This window comes from Denticeps clupeoides, chromosome 1 (assembly GCF_900700375.1).
Source record: "Denticeps clupeoides chromosome 1, fDenClu1.1, whole genome shotgun sequence".
Classification (NCBI taxonomy): domain Eukaryota; kingdom Metazoa; phylum Chordata; class Actinopteri; order Clupeiformes; family Denticipitidae; genus Denticeps; species Denticeps clupeoides.
In genome coordinates, this window is record NC_041707.1 from 15,282,780 (window position 1) to 15,300,453 (window position 17,674).

At 44.0% G+C, this 17,674-nt stretch overlaps 1 protein-coding gene across 1 annotated transcript; it reads left to right on the top strand.

Moving 5' to 3' along the window:
- Positions 1-9,463: 9,463 nt before the first annotated feature.
- mycla (MYCL proto-oncogene, bHLH transcription factor a) lies at positions 9,464-10,984 on the top strand. The gene is given in 3 exon segments (XM_028992393.1): positions 9,464-9,496; positions 9,498-10,014; positions 10,315-10,984. Coding segments are annotated over 3 exon segments (1,161 nt in total). The 3' UTR covers positions 10,926-10,984.
- The last annotated feature ends 6,690 nt before the right edge of the window (positions 10,985-17,674 follow it).

Genomic DNA, 17,674 nt, shown 5'->3' on the forward strand with positions numbered 1-17,674 from the left:
CAACTCAACCTATCCAAAACCGAGATTCTGATCTTTCCGGGCAACAACTCCCCTCAGCAAAACCTCTCAATTCAAATTGGCTCGCTACTGTTAACACTCACGGCGTCTGCAAAAAGCCTTGGAGTTTGGATAGATGACAAACTGAGTCTGAACCATCACGTTGCTGCGATCTCCAGATCCTGCAGGTTCACTCTCTACAACATTCGCAAGATTTGGTCTTTTCTTTCACAACAGGCTACACAGCTCCTCGTCCAGGCAAAACTCGACTATTGTAACTCTCTCCTGGCTGGAGCCTCTGCAGTCACCATAAAACCACTCCAGATTATCTAAAATATGGCAGCCCACCTCATCTTCAATCAGCCAAAATACACCCATGTTACACCTCTTCTCACATCTCTCCACTGGCTCCCGGTAGCTGCTCGCATTGAGTTTAAACCCTTGATGCTGCCTACAGGGCTGTAAATGGAAGTGCAACCTCTTACATCAATACAATACTACCTAGCTACACTCCTGCACACTCTCTCAGATCGGCAAATGAAAGGAGACTAAACATTCCTTCTTCACGGGGTCTCCGATTCCAATCAACTATGTTCTCCGTTGTTGTCCCTGGCTGGTGGAACAACCACACGACTAGCCGAGACTATCACCACTTCTAAGAATCAGGTGAAAACCCACTTATTCAAAATGTATTTCAGACAAATCTAACACTTACACGCTACATGCGTACACACTGCACAAAATAATACAATATATATATTAGGTAACTAATATATATATATTAGTTTACACACACACACACATATATATATATATGTAATAAAAAATAACGACATAGTGAAATAATAAAAAATAAGTAGTATACATGATATTTGACATGTTTCAACGAAAAGTTTATGTGTACTGAATTTCCTGAGATTTTCCAAAAAGGTAGCAAAAAGTCTTGAGAGAATATCATGGAATACGTGGAAAAGCAGTCTCTTTTTTTTGCATTGACTTTTTCATTAAGCCTGTAGACTGTAGTGTATTTCTGCCGCCACCATCTGGAGGATCTGTGTATTACAGGACGGGTACTGTGCTGTGTAGCACTTTCACTTCACTTTTTTAATGCATTATTTTGTGTCTTGCAAAGTATAATGTGATCAGTCATACTAGAACTGCAATTTAATAGAATTGAAGTGACTGGGAGTGAGTATACTAGGTGGCTGAATAAAATAGTTTTTTATGGTTTATTAGGCTTCACTTGTTTTATTATTGCTGCTTGCTGTAAATGATCAAAAACTTTGCAATCAATTGGCTAGACAGCTGTACATTAATGTGGAGTATAGAAGATAAGCAGAGCAAATGTTTCAGGGACTATTCTATGTGAGGTAATGGAAAAAAAAGTGCTCCAAAGTGCTTTCCATTTGCTAATTTAGCAGTGCAGGCTACTTGCGGCCCATAAAGTTGCTCACACCTCTTTTCCAGAGGTTAAGACCAAACAACATTGTGATCAGGGTTCAAATTTGTAAAATGTAAAAAAAAAAAAAAAAAAGTCCAACAGTCTACACGATTGGTGTAAAGGGCGAGAGGAGTGCAGTATCTCACATTTTCTAAATGCATTGTTAAATCTTCCCTTTGGATAACACATCAGATATGACACTCTGATACAGCGTAGTCAGACTGCTGTACGCCTGTCATGGCTGCCCACTGCTCACTAAGGCTGATGGGTTAAAAGCAGAGGACACATTTCGTTTTGTGCACGAAACTGGGCTGCATGGCTGTCACCTCAAAAAGAAACCTCTTCTAAAGATGATGCCCAAGAAAGTCCAATTTACTGAAGACAAGAAGACTAAGGACATGGATACTGGAACCATGTCCTGTGGTGTGATGAGACCAAATAAACTTATTCAGATGTCCAGCATGTGTGACAGAAACCAGTTGAAGAGGACAAAGACAAGAGTGTCTTGCCTACAGTCAAGGCTGATGGTGGGAATGTCATGGTTTAGGGCTTCATGAGTGCTGAGCATAACATACATGAGCCCCTCCCCTTGGAAACAGGGCTGCGAGGCAGTGTACCACCATGATAACCACCCCAAGATGACCGCTGTTGAAGCAGTTCTGAAAAATAATTATGGCCACACAAAATATTGAAATGTTGGGCATGAAATGTTTTGACATTTTCACTTTGTGGTGTACTCACTTGATTAGACATTAATGGTTGTATGTTTAGCTATTTGAGAAGACAGCAAATTACAAAAAACAGTGTACAGTTATAAAAACTGTGCATTGACAAATTTACATTGTAAGTTTATGTTCCAAGGAAAGATACAATAAAATATGTACAAAAAAGTGCACTCACATTTGTTAGAGACTCTCTGGAACAAATGTAAATACAAAAGCTCTTTTTACAATGTTTAAAGTTAAAAGATTAGTGAAGGGCCAGTTGCTTTTTTTATTCTTACTGAGTGCGTGCCTAAAACTGACAATTAAAATCTTCACATTCAAATCACTTAGCTACTGTTACTGAACTGTCCATGACATTTACATTTACAGTATTTCAGAAGATGCTCTTATTAAGAACAACTTACATAATTGCTTTGAAATCCATCATTGACACCTTGAAACCATGACATTTTACCACTAACTTGTGTTCACATTCACACGATATCAGAGTATTATAATGCCATCTTCTGGCAACACCGTCAACCCATAATTCATCATCTCCTGTTGAAGTTGAGCTTTATTGTTGAACATTTCAGCTACACACATGTTAGACAGCACAGCACCGGGAACCTGGTGATACATGTAACAAAGTTACATTCTGACAAACTGGGCTACATAAAGTAACATTTAACCAAAAACATACTGCACTGTGCCTCCAGGAGTGAGCGTGTTTGAGTGGTTGTGTGCGTGTGTACATTTAAATGCCCTCTGATCCCTGGATGCTGACGGTCAAGTGGGTTATGTCCTCAGAGTCTGGCTGGTTGGGGTAACGGTATTTTCATGCTACTTCCCCTCCATGGGAGGAGCAGTTGTTTGATGAAGGGGTTTCTTTGTCAGACTCCCCCATACTGTGTCTCCATAGGTCCACAGGGTCCCCTGCGTTTAAGTCTCCGTAAGAGCATAAGAGCTGCCCTTTATGGTGGGGGGATGGGGTGGGTGAAGGGTTAAGGGCTTGGGGTGAGACATTTGGGGCAAAAAGCAGGACGAGAGGCAGATTGGGTTTCTGGGCTCCTCACAGCCTTTTAGACAAAGAAGAAAAACGTGCACACTATCATTCCACAGAAACGCAGAAAAGCCCATCATCTTCATTTTCATCTTCATTTTCCACACTGTCTTGCCCTGGTGTTCATTTCCTAGAATAGATCCAGTTCCCATTAAAAAAAAACGAACCACCCAGCTGGTGGAAGTAAACGTTTCATACAATCACTTTAATTGCATTCCTCTCTTGTCTGCACCATTTAAAAGTTTTTTTTGAAGATAATTAGCCCCACCCCCACTGGAAGCACAAACTGTGAACGATGCTCCATTGTTCTGGATCTGCTGCCCTCTGGGTGTAGGAGCTTCTTTGAGGACATTGTGTGTGCTGAGTACTGAAGCAGCAGACAATACAATTACCATGTTTAAAAAAAAAAAAAGCAGGGGGAGGGGAATGAGCAGAGGGGGAGGGGCAAGGGACGCCTTCAGGGGTGGGTCCTGCTCAACGCAGTACACTTTGAGCCATTGTGCATGTGTGCAATAATTCTCAGTAATGCAGCCTGGTCCAGTGGGATTATTGATCCTGTATATAATCCGTAACTGGCACAAAGTGAATAATAATGCACAGGATAGGCAACATTAGCTGTCTCCATGTTCATCAAACATTATATTGGTACGGCTCCTACTTGAGTGTCAATCATTTCTACTGTTTATGTCCCATAAAGACAAGGCTCAGTCAATTTCAGACAACATTTATTTTAGAGTTACACTCTAAACCCAGTTGAAACTACTCGAAAATCGCGTGGAAACCCCTTGCCTTAACCGAATTATGTTTTCACACCACATGAAACTAAACCCTTTAAGTTGTTTTAACACAGAACCTTAATACATATTCAAGCTTAGATTAGTAGTATTAACTCACACTCATTAGTTTAATTAAATTGAGTCATAGTTGTATTAAGTAATTATTTCTAGCCAAATGCACATAACACAAAATGTAAGGTTATTGAGCATTCTTGAGAATTCTTTGTTAATATATGTATTATTATCTTTCCTTCTAATTTAATTGTACTGAGCTGTAATTAAACATTTAAACAGACTTAAAATAAAATACAACACCTTGTGAAACTTTCATTTTATCCAACTTAAACATTAACAAACGGCAAAAAAACATCTGCATTTACAGACCAATGGGCTGCTTACATATTATGACAAAAAAGGCAGAACAAAGTTCCAAACAGACAAAGAGAACAGTCAAAAATGCAGCTGTGTATTTTCACTTTCATACGTGCTTATAACCTGCTTACCGACCTTAAGGTTTAGGTATCTCTGCAAATAGCATCCAGACACATACATTTTCATAACTGCACAGAGTGTATAACTACAACTTGCTCCTGAACAGGGAATATTATCTATGGTAGCACTATACAGTGTGTACATGGTCAACAAAAACAACAGCACCAACTAAACATTGTGTGTGCAGTATGTGTGCAAGTGCTGTCTTTACATTGAAAGCTGTTTTTTCAATGTCTGTAACCTTGGTTTTAATTCACTGAGGCCCAACTCGAGAAGAACCTGCTGGATGGACTGGAGCGTGACCTTCATAGACTTGGGATGCTCAAGATGCAGTGTCTGAGCAAGTCCAGGTATTTCATGTTGTCCATCACAAAAGTTATTGCTTAATGATAATCTTCAGTGAGGCTGGACTCAGATGCATAGAGAAGGGCAGTACAGCCCCTTCATGCTCAACGTGGAGGATCCAAAGTCAGTGTGGCGGAACAAGTCGTCGTCGTCATCATCATCACAGTCCTTAATAAATAGTAAACATAGAAGCTTAGTCATGATAATACACACAAAATAACCAAGAACATTTAGTCAGAGACAGACTGATGAAGTATGGATTGGTTGTCACCTATATAATAAGATTCTATAGCATATTCTCTTTACATAGACAGAAAAATAATGCACAGAATGCTTATGTACCATCTGTTCTGAAAGCTTTGTCAACAATTGCCCAAAGTTCCCTCTCTTTCTAAATATCTCAGTAAGATGAGGACTGTGGAGGGCAATGCTTTCCTAAAATACTTGCTTGAGGTTCTTGCCCACAATCCTGAGGAATTCAACGCACACCTAAAATGTAGAGAATGCAACCATATTAGTCAGATGAGCAAACAAAACTGACCTTCTCATGTGTACATTAAAGAATAAATGTTGAATAAAATTAAGAGAAGATAACATGTTGATATCCAAATGATAGGAAGATAAATATGCAAAAAAACTGCGTATGGACAGATGTCACTCCATCACCTCCTTTCTTCTCAATGCAAATGTCAGATCCATCTTCTGTTGCACCATTGCTCCATTTGGTGCATTTTTCCACATTTCCTGCACCAAGACTTTGTGGGCAGAATGTTCAAATCCATTCGGAAAGTTAAGTTCACCTTTCTTTTACACACTCGCCTTTCCACTTTTGAAGAATTTATCTGAACTCCAGATAAATCCAGGCAATTTTGTTCTTTCACGTGTATATTTCACGTGGTCAGTGCGGCACATCAGTAACACAAACGTTACTCAGTCGTTTAGGTGACGCGTTGTTGTCACCAGACCGGTAATTCATGTGATTATGTTCTTCCACAAATACTGAGCACTCATCTTGTTGCACCAGAGCTCCTGAAAGGTGTAGATTCTGTTCCAATCTTCAACTGAGAAATTTACTTTCTTTTCTGATTCTGAGTCCAATGTTTTCGCGCGCATGAGTCAAGTTCAAAGTTCAAACAGACTCCGCCAGCAAACAGAAACGTAACATTACATGTGATCTCCTTCTCAACTCACATCAGCAATCTTTCCCGCTCATGTAGATTCCTTCTCTACAATATCAGACGAATCCGCCCTTATCTGTCAACCCAGGCCACCCAACTACTGGTTCAGTCCTTAGTAATCTCACGACTGGATTACTGTAACTCCCTTCTAGATGGTCTACCACTATGTACCATCCGACCTCTACAACTCATACAAAATGCAGCAGCACGACTAATCTTCAACCTTCCCAAATTCTCCCATACCACCCCTCTGCTACGTTCCCTTCACTGGCTCCCAGTAGCTGCACGCATCAGGTTCAAAATACTGATGCTGGCCTACAAAGCCAAACATGGAGCAGCACCATCCTACCTCACAGCCCTTATTACACCTCGCACTGCACCTCGTTTACTCCGAGCCTCAAGTACTGCTCGCCTGGTCCCTCCATCTCTGAAGGTAAAAGGAAAACATTCATCTAGACTCTTCTCCGTCTTGGCCCCTCGGTGGTGGAATGAACTTCCCCTCGAGGTCAGAACAGCTCAGTCACTGAGCACCTTCAAACGACAGCTCAAGACCTTCCTCTTTAAAGAATATTTAGATTAAATTGTCATTTTCTTGTTGTCGAACTTTGTGTACAGAATCTACAACAGAGTGAATTAAATAGATGTATTCATAAATGTAAATGTAAATGTTTATACTTTCAACCAGATATGTCAAATGGCGAATTCGTAACAGATTAAGTAATGAAACCCAAAAAAGACATCTAAAAACTCAATCTGTGATTTAGTGTATTTTTAAGATCCGATCAATGGTTATTTAGACCAGGTCAGACCAGTTGGCCTCAGACCCCAAACTTGGGCAACAGATGTCAAGTATCATTGAATTAACATGGTCTAGTGTCTAGTAACATAGACTAGTCATAACTAGACATAGACATAACTAGTATGTGTGTGTGTGTGTGTGTGTAAAAGAGTACATTTATATACAACAGAACATTCTGAACTATGACCGCTGGTTATTTTCCATTGATTCTGTATTAAACCAGCAACTCAATTTAAACAGCCAGTGGGATAGTTAGGAGAAACATTAGCAACAGAGTTTGTTCATTTGGGCACTTTTTGGGATCCTGGACATGGTGTAACTGATGTAAGACAGACATTTTTGACAACGTCGGCTCCATAACCAACGGGTCTATGGAGCAAGCGGCAAGCGGTACTGTTGTCACAGCTACCAACTGCCGTTCTCAACTTCGCTGTCAGTAGCCTCAAACAGCTGGCATGCTTTTGGTCCGATTCTCGCTCCGATTCCTCTGGTAAGAAATCAGCCTCACTCTAGGGTGGTAGTAGCCTAGTGGGTAACACACTCGCCTATGAACCAGAAGACCCGGGTTCGAATCCCACTTACTACCATTGTGTCCCTGAGCAAGACACTTAACCCTAAATTGCTCCAGGGAGACTGTCCCTGTAACTACTGATTGTATGTCGCTCTGGATAAGGGTGTCTGATAAATGCTGTAAATGTAAATAGACCAGCCCTTCTAGTTTGGAGATGCACACTCAGAACCGGAGGCTTCCTGACATAGATGCGATTAGCTCTTCAGCACACAAACCGTTTTGAACAAATCTGAACAAAGCAGTTTTAGATCAGCATCAACTCAACTTGAACAGACAGTGGGATAACTTGGAGAACCGCTTTTGTTGTTCATCACATAAAACTGTAATAGAACCTCAGAGCAGACACACAACCATAGCGTCTCCAATGATGCTGCAAAATTCCTCAAATTCAGAAAATGTTGTCAATATTTCAGGGACCAGTAGCTCAGCAGTGATTAACACCTCCTAATGGTTCAGAGTCGTCCCCCATAGTCGACATTGGTTTTCACACTGTACAAATGCCAGCTTCACCATGATTACTGCACCTCGTTCACATGTGAGCATGTTTCACTGACACCTACCTGAGAGGTCGCCAATCATTCACACAGTGGCTCCAAACTGGGAACAAGCCCAGATCATAAAACTTTATCAAAGGCAACGTGGCAATGATTTACAGTACAGGGTTGTGTTATGTTTCCAGTTGCAATTCTTTCCCATTGTTATAATAATCATTTCATTTTTGTGATGTCATTGATTCATTCCAAAGAACAAGAATTGTAGAGCAGATAACACAAATAGCACAAAATCCACATAAGTTCCCGCAGAAAGAAATAGCCATCTGTTACCTGTACCAGAAAAAAGCACACATTTCTGCAGCATTAAACTCTACCTGGTCTCCAATTGTGCAAAAAAAAAAAACACTTTACAGTGCATTGCATTATAACTGGCAGACAATCAAGCTAAGTTCTTCAGTAGTCAGTAGACGAGTCTTTGGGAGTTTTACATCACATAATGTTACTCTTGGCCGTTGTTAATGTATATTACAACGCATTTATAGTTTATAGGTGTATAAACCTAAGTATGAAAATAGAATTCACAGGACTCAAAACTTCGAACGGCGGCGGAAGAACGCGCGACCGTCTCTTTAAGAAGTAGGCGGGGCCCCGCGACCATCCCCTCCCCCCCGCCTTTTATGCAAATGAGCCGCGCCGCCGCGCCGCGTTAAAGTTTCTACAAAGGCGCGAAGCTGGCGGGAAAAGTCGGGGCGGCGCGCAGCACCACGAGCAGCATTGCCGGCTTTAAATCGGACCCCCAGCCGCCGCGTCGCTTTCAGGGCTGCGGACTTCTTTTTTTTTTTTTTTTTGGTTTTTTTTTATCGCCCCGCCACCGGCGACGTTTTCCCGGCGCGGCGTGAATGGATTACCGCCGAGCCGGGCAGCAGCACAAAGGACGCGCCGCTCTCTGATGCTACTTGGACGCAGTTCCGCGCCGGCCGCCTTTGTTCCTTTCTCTGCGATGTCGGCTCCGAACCCGCGGCGCCGGTAAGTTGCTTTTAAGGCGGGTTTTTTTTTCTTTTCGGGACACGTTTCTTGTTAAGAGTTCGCACGTTTAGGTCGCGGAATTTCACGCCCCGCCGGACGGGTTCCATTCGGTAATTTCGGGGTCCGTGTGGAGCTGTAGTCACCCGACCACAAAAAAACAGGACTAGACCCTTTTAACGCATTTTAATTGAATTTGTTAGAACTCGGAACTTCAGGCTGTTTTGTAGGAGACTCCGTTGTCGGATTATAGCCGGTTTTCTCCCCCCCCCCCCGGTTTAATGCCCCTTCCACGCCACGCGGAACTTGAATGGAAGGAGGTGGGTGGTTGCGGTGACCGGAGCGCGTTGTTAGTCAGCTGATCCGCGGGGTCAGCGGCGTGACCCCACCCTCCCCTGCCGGGGTCCACTCTGCCACCCCCCTCCAGGGCAATGTTAGGCTGCGGGTTGGAAACTTGTAGCTCGATCTAAATAAGTTCCATTTAAAAATCCACCCCGCGAACGTGTGTTGGTCTGCATGGGCGAGGTGTTTCAGGAGCTCTAATCGCCTCTTTATTTTTATCACGCCAAAGTTCGCCACCATGCCCGGAGTAAAGGCTGCGGGCCCCCGGCTGTGAGACCTGGGAGATGGAGCCAGACCGCCACCATCACTACTTCTTCGACGAGGTCGACAGGGAAGAGGATTTCTTCAAGTCCCTGGCGCCCAGTGAGGATATCTGGAAGAAGTTCCAGTTGTTGCCCACCCCGCCCATGTCTCCCACCGGGATGCTGGAAGGTGCCACGGGGGACCGGCTCGGGTGGGCGCCCAAGCACTTTGGCCAGGACGATGACTTTGAGGCGAGGTATAAGATTGACATTTTTGACAACCTCAGCTCCATAATAATCCGGGACTGCATGTGGAGCAGCTTCTCGGCGAGTCACCGGCGGGAGAAAGCGGCCGCGGCCCCCGCCAAGCCCCCGCCTATCCCCACTGCCATGGCTGCATCCAGGGTGCCAAACTTGCCGCTGGACGCGCCGTCGGCCTGCGCGCCCGCCAGAGAGTGCGTGGACCCGACGGCCGTCCTCAACATCCCCGTCGGCGGCCCCAAGCGGCCCACGTCCTCGGGGTCCGAGTCTCGCACCGAGTCGTCCGGTAAGACACCCGCCCGCTGGACGGACCGGCTCTCCTAGTTTTGGAGGCGCATGCTCATAAATCAAATCTGTGTCCGCGTCTTCCGGTCATACGCGCGAGTGGCTCTTCAGCGCTCGAGCCGTTCTGAGCAGACCAGTTTACACGAACTGGTGTCGCACATTGTGTCCCGGTGATTTTGCATGAGCGAGCGCACGATGAATCCATGCACGCTTTTAAAAGAAATAAATGACTATGCTAGTAATACATGTTACAGGGTTGTATAGCTTACAGTGTTTTAAGTCTGAACTTCCTTCATCCCAGATGATGGCGAAGACGACGACGAGATCGACGTGGTGACTGTGGAGAGTCGGCCGAGTCAGAGGGGCAAAGGGGCTCGGGTGCCAGTGACAATCACAGTAACCGGTGACCCCCACACACCGGGCACCAAGCGCTTCCACGTCGCCGTCCACAGGCAGCAGCACAACTATGCCGCACCCTCACCAGACACTGACCACGATGATGATGACGAGGAGGAGGAGGAGGAGGACGATGACATTGAAGAGCTCCACAGCAGCAAACGCGCACGGCTGGACCAGTCCTGCCCTTCCTCATCCTGCTCCTCATCCTCCTCCCCCAGCAGCCCCCACAGCTCCGACTCTGAGGACGTCTCTATGGGCGACCGCAGACGCAACCACAACTTCATGGAGCGCAAGCGCAGGAACGACCTCCGCTCGCGCTTCCTGGCGCTGAGGGACCAGATCCCCGACCTGGCGGACTCCTGCAAGACGCCCAAAGTGGCCATCCTGACCCGGGCCACGGAGTACCTGCTGCAGCTCCGCGCGCACGAGCGTGCCCAGACCCAGGAGAGAAAGCGGCTGCGTGTCCGCCACCAGCAGCTTCTGCGTCGGATCAGTAACCTCAAGAGCAGCTAACCAATCCAGACACATGGAAACGTGCACCTGCGTGATGTAACTTGCACACAAGAACAAAAAAAAAAAAAAAAAAAACTCACAGAACTGGGTGTTTGGTGAGTGGGAATGGTGGGTGGGTGGATGGGTGTGTGGTATTGAGATCTTTGCGTCTCCAAAGTAATCCTATATCTGAACATCCGGTCCAATGTTTAGGACAATGTCATTGGAAATCTTTTTTTTTTTTTTTTTTTTTTTTTTGGTTTGTACACTTACTGTGACTTCTTGTACATTTTGTTAATGATTCATGTACAGACTCCTCACTGTAAATACAAATTCTATTGGAGGTCTTCCTCTTTCCTGTATAGAGCTGCTGAAATACACAAGATGCAATCTATTTTGTTAAAATAACCAAAGCAGGTATTAAATTGAACGCAAATGCAACGATTCTTTAATGCATTAGTATTTTTGTGTCCGTGTATTATTTTAATTTTTTTATATATACATTCAAATAATTGGCAAGTAATTTCAATCAGCATTTAGTCCTGTTTGTTTTTTCCCAACCTCATGAATGGGGGATTTGAAGAGGAAGTGGTGATTTGGTGGTAAATGCAGGCATCCTTCCCCCATTATTGTATATGGAATTTAGGAAGCTTGTAGTCACCAATCGGTTTGACTAGATCCTGACCAACCTGACAGACCAGATTGTGGCAAAACATCCAACTGTCACTTGGGAACATGTCAACCGAGCGGAAGTGTTCGGCTTGTCGTTTGTCTGAGGATGAAGCAGTGCCCTGCCTATACCCTCCATGGTGATTCCTACGCAGGTGGTGTTTTTTTTTTTTTTGTTTTTTTATATGGAGTAACCGAAAGCATTTTTTTAAAACATAATGGGTACTTTTTTATATATACTGATGTAAAATCTACAATTTGCACAAATCCATTAATTTTTTGTTGTGTAATTGCCAAGTTTGTACGCAAAGTATAGTACACAAACCATTGAGAGGATGAAGCGGCATCCCAAGGTGACTTGGGCCATACTGGACCCAAGCTGGCGTTTCTGTCTGCCTCATACTCTACCAGCGGCGCCGTTCAGCGTCCTACGACCATACAGAATTGGGAAAAACTGCTTGTATGGTGGCACCTCTTGTAACTTAACCTGACCCCTGACAGTTGAGAGTGTTGGGATCAGAGTTCTCTGACCAGCTTTTCTGCTTTTGCTGCCAGACCTGCTGGGCCAGCAGCACGCCAGGTTTATACTGTTTACACGTGGTCTTAAGTGGTAGACTGTGTTCTCCACTTCCTTTGTACTTTTCCCTTCGCTCCGTTTTCTTTTTGTCAATGTCAATGTATGCTGTACGATACATACGGTACCCTGGGTCCTGGAACGTGGCAGAAGTTTAAAGAGGAACCTGGTCGAGTGTTCCTCATTCCAATTCCTCTAGATGTGATTGCAACAGTCCTTGCTGGTGCTGCTATCACTTCGCATTGAGTAATGGTGCATCCCTGAGCCTAGCCCAGATGTGAGCATGATAATATCCGGAGTCTGCAGTTCAATGCTCTCCGTGTGAATTGTGTACATGAAGGAATTGCGAAATTGCCGCAAGTTGTGGGAGAACAGGCGGTGGGTCAGGTTGAGGTCAGTGCCCCTCCTAGAAGTTGGGAAAATGAAGACACCGTTCAGCCCTGTGAGAGGACATTCTGATCGCATATGCTCAAGTCAACCCTTTTATAGGTTTACACAGTGTAACAGAAGGGTTTGAAGAGGTTTACAGCTTTGTCGGGTGAGCCCTCTGACCTTTCACCCCGCTGTCTGTGATGTTGTCTTGACGTTTAGGGTGCACGGGTCTACCGTTCTGCTTGGGTTGTGAATGAAGCAAATCTCCATTCACCATGGGCCATGAGCAGCAGGTCTCCTGACCAGATGGTGTAGTAAAACATAATGGGTGTGAGTGCAACGTCGGGGATGAAGATCGCACCTGTTTACAGATTCGTAGGAATTCCAGAACCCTTTAGTCTACCTCTTTGCTCCGTTCTGTATTAAATACAAATTCACTCACGCTCCAGGCTCTTTAATACAAACACTTGCCGTCTGTCCACCATGATCCAGGCTGTAGCCCATCTGCTGGTGTACAGAGTTTATCTGACACCCAACACCCCGTACATCAGAGATCAGTTTCTGCTGAGCAGATGTGGTTTTGGTGTGGGACCTGTCTGTGCACTCCCATCAGTAGTGGGATGTTGATCACATCCAGGCAAAAACTGACCCCTGTATTTATATTCGTGGCATTTACCAGATGCCCTTGTCCAGAGCGACTTACAGTCAGTAGTTACAGGGACAGTCCCCATGGAGGCACCAAGGGTTAAGTGTCTTGCTCAGAGAGACAATGGTAGTAAGTGGTAGTAACTACCACCCTGCAGAGAATACAGCCTGGAACTCGACGCACATAAGGTGAAATTTGAGGATGTTTTATATTTATGGCCCCTTCACCTCATGGTACTGGCTTAACTTGAGGTTCCTGGGACCTGGAACTGAGGCAGAATGTTATTTAGAGAGAAATGTCAGAGTTAAACATGGGGGGTGTTTTCTAATGTAAGGTCACAGGGGTCAAATGCATTCACATATTGGTTTAAACCCTTTTTTTATTAGAAATAATTAAACACCACCAAAATGGGTAGACAGTTTATCTTAAAAGAGGAATAGATCAAATTAGAAAGAACTGCTTGGTAATTGTAAGTCCTGAAGAGCTGCCATCTTTGAGAGCTCATTTTAAATGAATGGGAAGTGTTTTTTATTGTCTTGTATCGTCAGACATGACGATCCAAGAATAAATTGATAGAGAAGTTGATAGTTCTTTTAAAATATAGCATAATTTTATGTTTAAAATGTAATCTGCATATAGGTATTTTTTTTATAAAAATATACTACGTGCAGAACAATGCAAATACAAACACCACTAAAAAGGCCAACAATGTTCACTAAAAGACCCTGGCAATCTTCATGATAAGCTCTGTAGCGTGACAACTCGTACATTTAAAATGTACGCGTTTATCCAAAGCAACAGGCATTTGGAGTATTGATTTGTAGAGAACTATAGGCATTTTTCAGACTAGAAAAATGCTTTATTTTTATTATGAAAGATGGACATGTATTTACCTGCCTACTATATACAGGGCAGGTCCACACACACAGAGGCATTTTGTATAGAACTGCAATATATTGGTGCCAGAACAGAAGCTGTCTCTTTCCTATGAGATGGGGGGTGAGAAGACAGATGCTCTGGTCTGTAACATGAATAACAAAATTTCGTAAACAAATGTTATGCCTTGATCACAACTTATGAAATGTTGTGCCTTGATCCTTCATTATTACAGCCACATGCGGTGCAAAAGTCCCGCATCTTCGCTTGTACCATCAGAGAAGCGTGGCTGAGTGAGCTTAGAACCCCCTCCAAATATGGCAGGCTCAATGCGACATCTAGTGTATACATCTATGAGCACCAGCTAAGTGGCCACTGCTGCTCCTCAAGAGAAGGCAGAAATATACAATACACATCATTTATGTTAAAATATAGAAATCTGATTATGAGCGAAACCTAGTTTGCCCGTATTTTCAGAATGTACTGACAATGCTTCAGTAGTAGTCCTATGTCCAAATACTGGTGTTATTACACCTTGAGTTTTAACTTTAATAAATGCCAGTATCAAGGCGTTGACATGGAGTGTCTCTGGACCAGAGAGCTACATCTGAATTTCAGCTGGGACTATGTGAGGTGTGGTGTGTGCGGTCGGCATTGAGTTTGAACCATGTAAACCACACCCTTTCCATTTTCCAGCTATTTTGGGGTCTACCCCTCTCTCACACACTCAGGCACACTTCTGCCCACTGACCCAGATTCCAGCACTATTGTGTCACAGGAAGTCGGCTACCCTTCTAACCTAATCAGCGGTCGAATTCCATTCCTTTGCTTCATCTTAACGGTTTATTTTTAAATCTCTTTTCTTTTTTATTATCTGTTCATTACTGTACAGGACTGATCCTGTGCTCTCCATCTGTCTATTTTAGCCCAGCCCACACACACTCTTTCCTGTCTGACAGTGTGTTATGTAAGAGGGGGCACTGAGTTCATGTTCCACTCCCCCACCCCTCCACACACACGCGCCACTGCCGCACCTCAGACCCTCCTCCTGCTACTGCAGTGAGGGTTCGCTCAGACATGGAAACCAGTGCAGACAATCCCAAGTCTCCCAGAAGAGAAGTAAAAGAGGAGGGAGGGATGAAGAGAGGTAGAAGGCTTTCTCTCTCGCTCTCTCTCTCTCTCGCTCACACACACACTGTAAATGGCTGGTGTGGCGGGAGACAGGGCAGCCTTTCAGATCTCTGGTCTAATCTGAAGATAATCCTAATCCTGTTAGTCTAAAACTCATGGCCATCTGGCCTTCACCAGCCATACTCACAGTGGTGAAGTCACACACATAATACACATACGCACAGAAAATGCACATGAGCACAACACCCACACACACACACACACACATCTTCGCACGCAGTGTGATGGACCTGAGACGGAGTCAGAATTAAAATCAAAGTTTTGGAGCATTGAAAGTCAGAATCGACAAGGTGGAAGCAGGAGCTCACCCACGTATGCCATTACGTAACGGCAGCATTACGGTGACCCAGAGACCTGGTTACTTCTTATCTGATGGCAGACGCAGATGAACTGTTAAATAATAAAGCGCCATGTCTGAGCATGGCTGTGTGAGTGTGAAAACGAGAAGTGTTTTCCTCCAGACTGTGACGGTGTGTGATGACATAATGTCAGATTTAGGGATGGTGATGTAACTGTGTTTGTGTGTGTGTGAGTGTGTGTTTGTGTGTGTGTGATAATCAAAAAGGCCTCAGTTGAGAGAGGTTCTCCAGTATGGTTTTGAAGTATATGAGGAAAAAGATACGATTTAATATGCATATTTATTGTATTTGGTGAATGTGTGCTTGAAACTAAATTATTTTTAAAAATCTGATTTACAACCATGTGGCTTGAGTGGGTAATATAAATACTTGCTGTAGTCATCAATCAGTACGAAATGTAAAAAAAAAAAAAAGCATTTCGCAGGACAGATGCATTCACATTTCAGTTACAGGTCACATTACAGATACAGCTTGCGTGTGTGTTTCTTAATGTATGATTCATGCTTTCGAGAGTATAGAGTTTCCAAACTGGCAGAGAGGTCTATGCCGGGATCCAACAAGTAGCGACAAGCAGTTGAATCTTTCAGTGTGTCTTGTAGTTCAGATCATTTCACATCCCAGCTCCTATATTCCAATCCTGCTCTTGTTGAGATGTGTATGTTGGCCCCAAGTCACAGAGGGTCTCCAGCGAAGTGCAGTTTGGCCATGTGTGTGAGGGGGTGGGGTTAAGCGCGGGGAGGTTCGTCTCAGCAGGCAGATGTTGCTTTGTTTAAGCCTGCAGCCTGCCACAATGGGGAGCCGTCTCATTGGTAATGCGGCTGTTCGTTGCCCGGGAGATGCCTGCCACTTTTGAATCCCTTGCACCTGATTGGCTGGTGGGGCTGTACAGCCAGACAGCATGGTTGTTGCGCAGTGCAGTCTCACGCCCGCCTTTGTCCCCTGACTCTTTGTCTCTAATGAGGCATCAGTCGGATCCTAACCCTAACCGCCATCCCTATGACCCTCTGGAGTTCTTACAGAGTCGACAAGAGACAGATACAGACTAAAAGAATGAACTGGAGGGGGTCAGTGTGAGAGAAACTGAGAAAAATGTAACGAAACTGAACTTGTAGAGACATCAAATTATGTTAGATCATTCTTTAGCTACAGAAATATGAACAGTGGATTCATATAAATTCTCAGAATGGCCTCTTTCAATATCCACATGCACTCAAGGGAGTCCAGACAGAGGTTATTCACACTGATATTGTAATGTACAGAGAGCCATATATTTTAAGTACTGATTCTGAATAAGGTCGCTCTGAATAAGGATGTCTGCTAAATTCCATAAAATGTAAATGTAGAATAAGAAACAGAAACCCTGTATCCAATGCCAATGACCTTCACTGAAATGTCACTTTGGTAAAAATGTCTTCTCTGGGAATTACACTGCATTGCAAAGACACCAACATAGCAGTATGCATTTTGTGAAAATTTATACATTGGAATATTTTCTGAATAATTAAAACAATCCCTTCCAAATTGCAGCAAAAAAGTTCGTGAAAGCCCAAACTTTAATGTTTAAGGCCTTGAACACAGTTCAGCACAATTTAAGGTCTTCAACCCTCACCAAGAGCTAGGAGATCGGATGAAGATGTGTAGACTCTGTGCCTCTCTAGGAATTCAGCTTGAGGGCTCCGGTTTAAATGGATCCCTTGTTAGTGAACTGGCACTGCTTGTGTCACTAGCACTTCCGGTTCCTTATTCTACCTAGATAGACATTATTCTACTGAAACAACTAGAAAGAAAAGTGGGTTGAGATTCGTTTTAAAAAGCACAGAAGCAAGCAACTAAATACAAATGCACAAGTTAAAATTAATAGAAATAAACAATTCATACATAGTGGTCCTTGAAGGCAGTATGCGGTGTGGATGTGTGCAGGGGAGTGTGAGTATGAGGGGGGTGGCGCTCTTTTTTAGAATGTGTGAGCTGTGCGTAAGTGCAACCTCAACGTGGTGTGTGTAAGACAACAGACTCGCTGCTATAACAGGCAGAAAGGAAGCACTCATTTCCTGTTCCCTAGACAGGCCCCATTCTGCTTTCA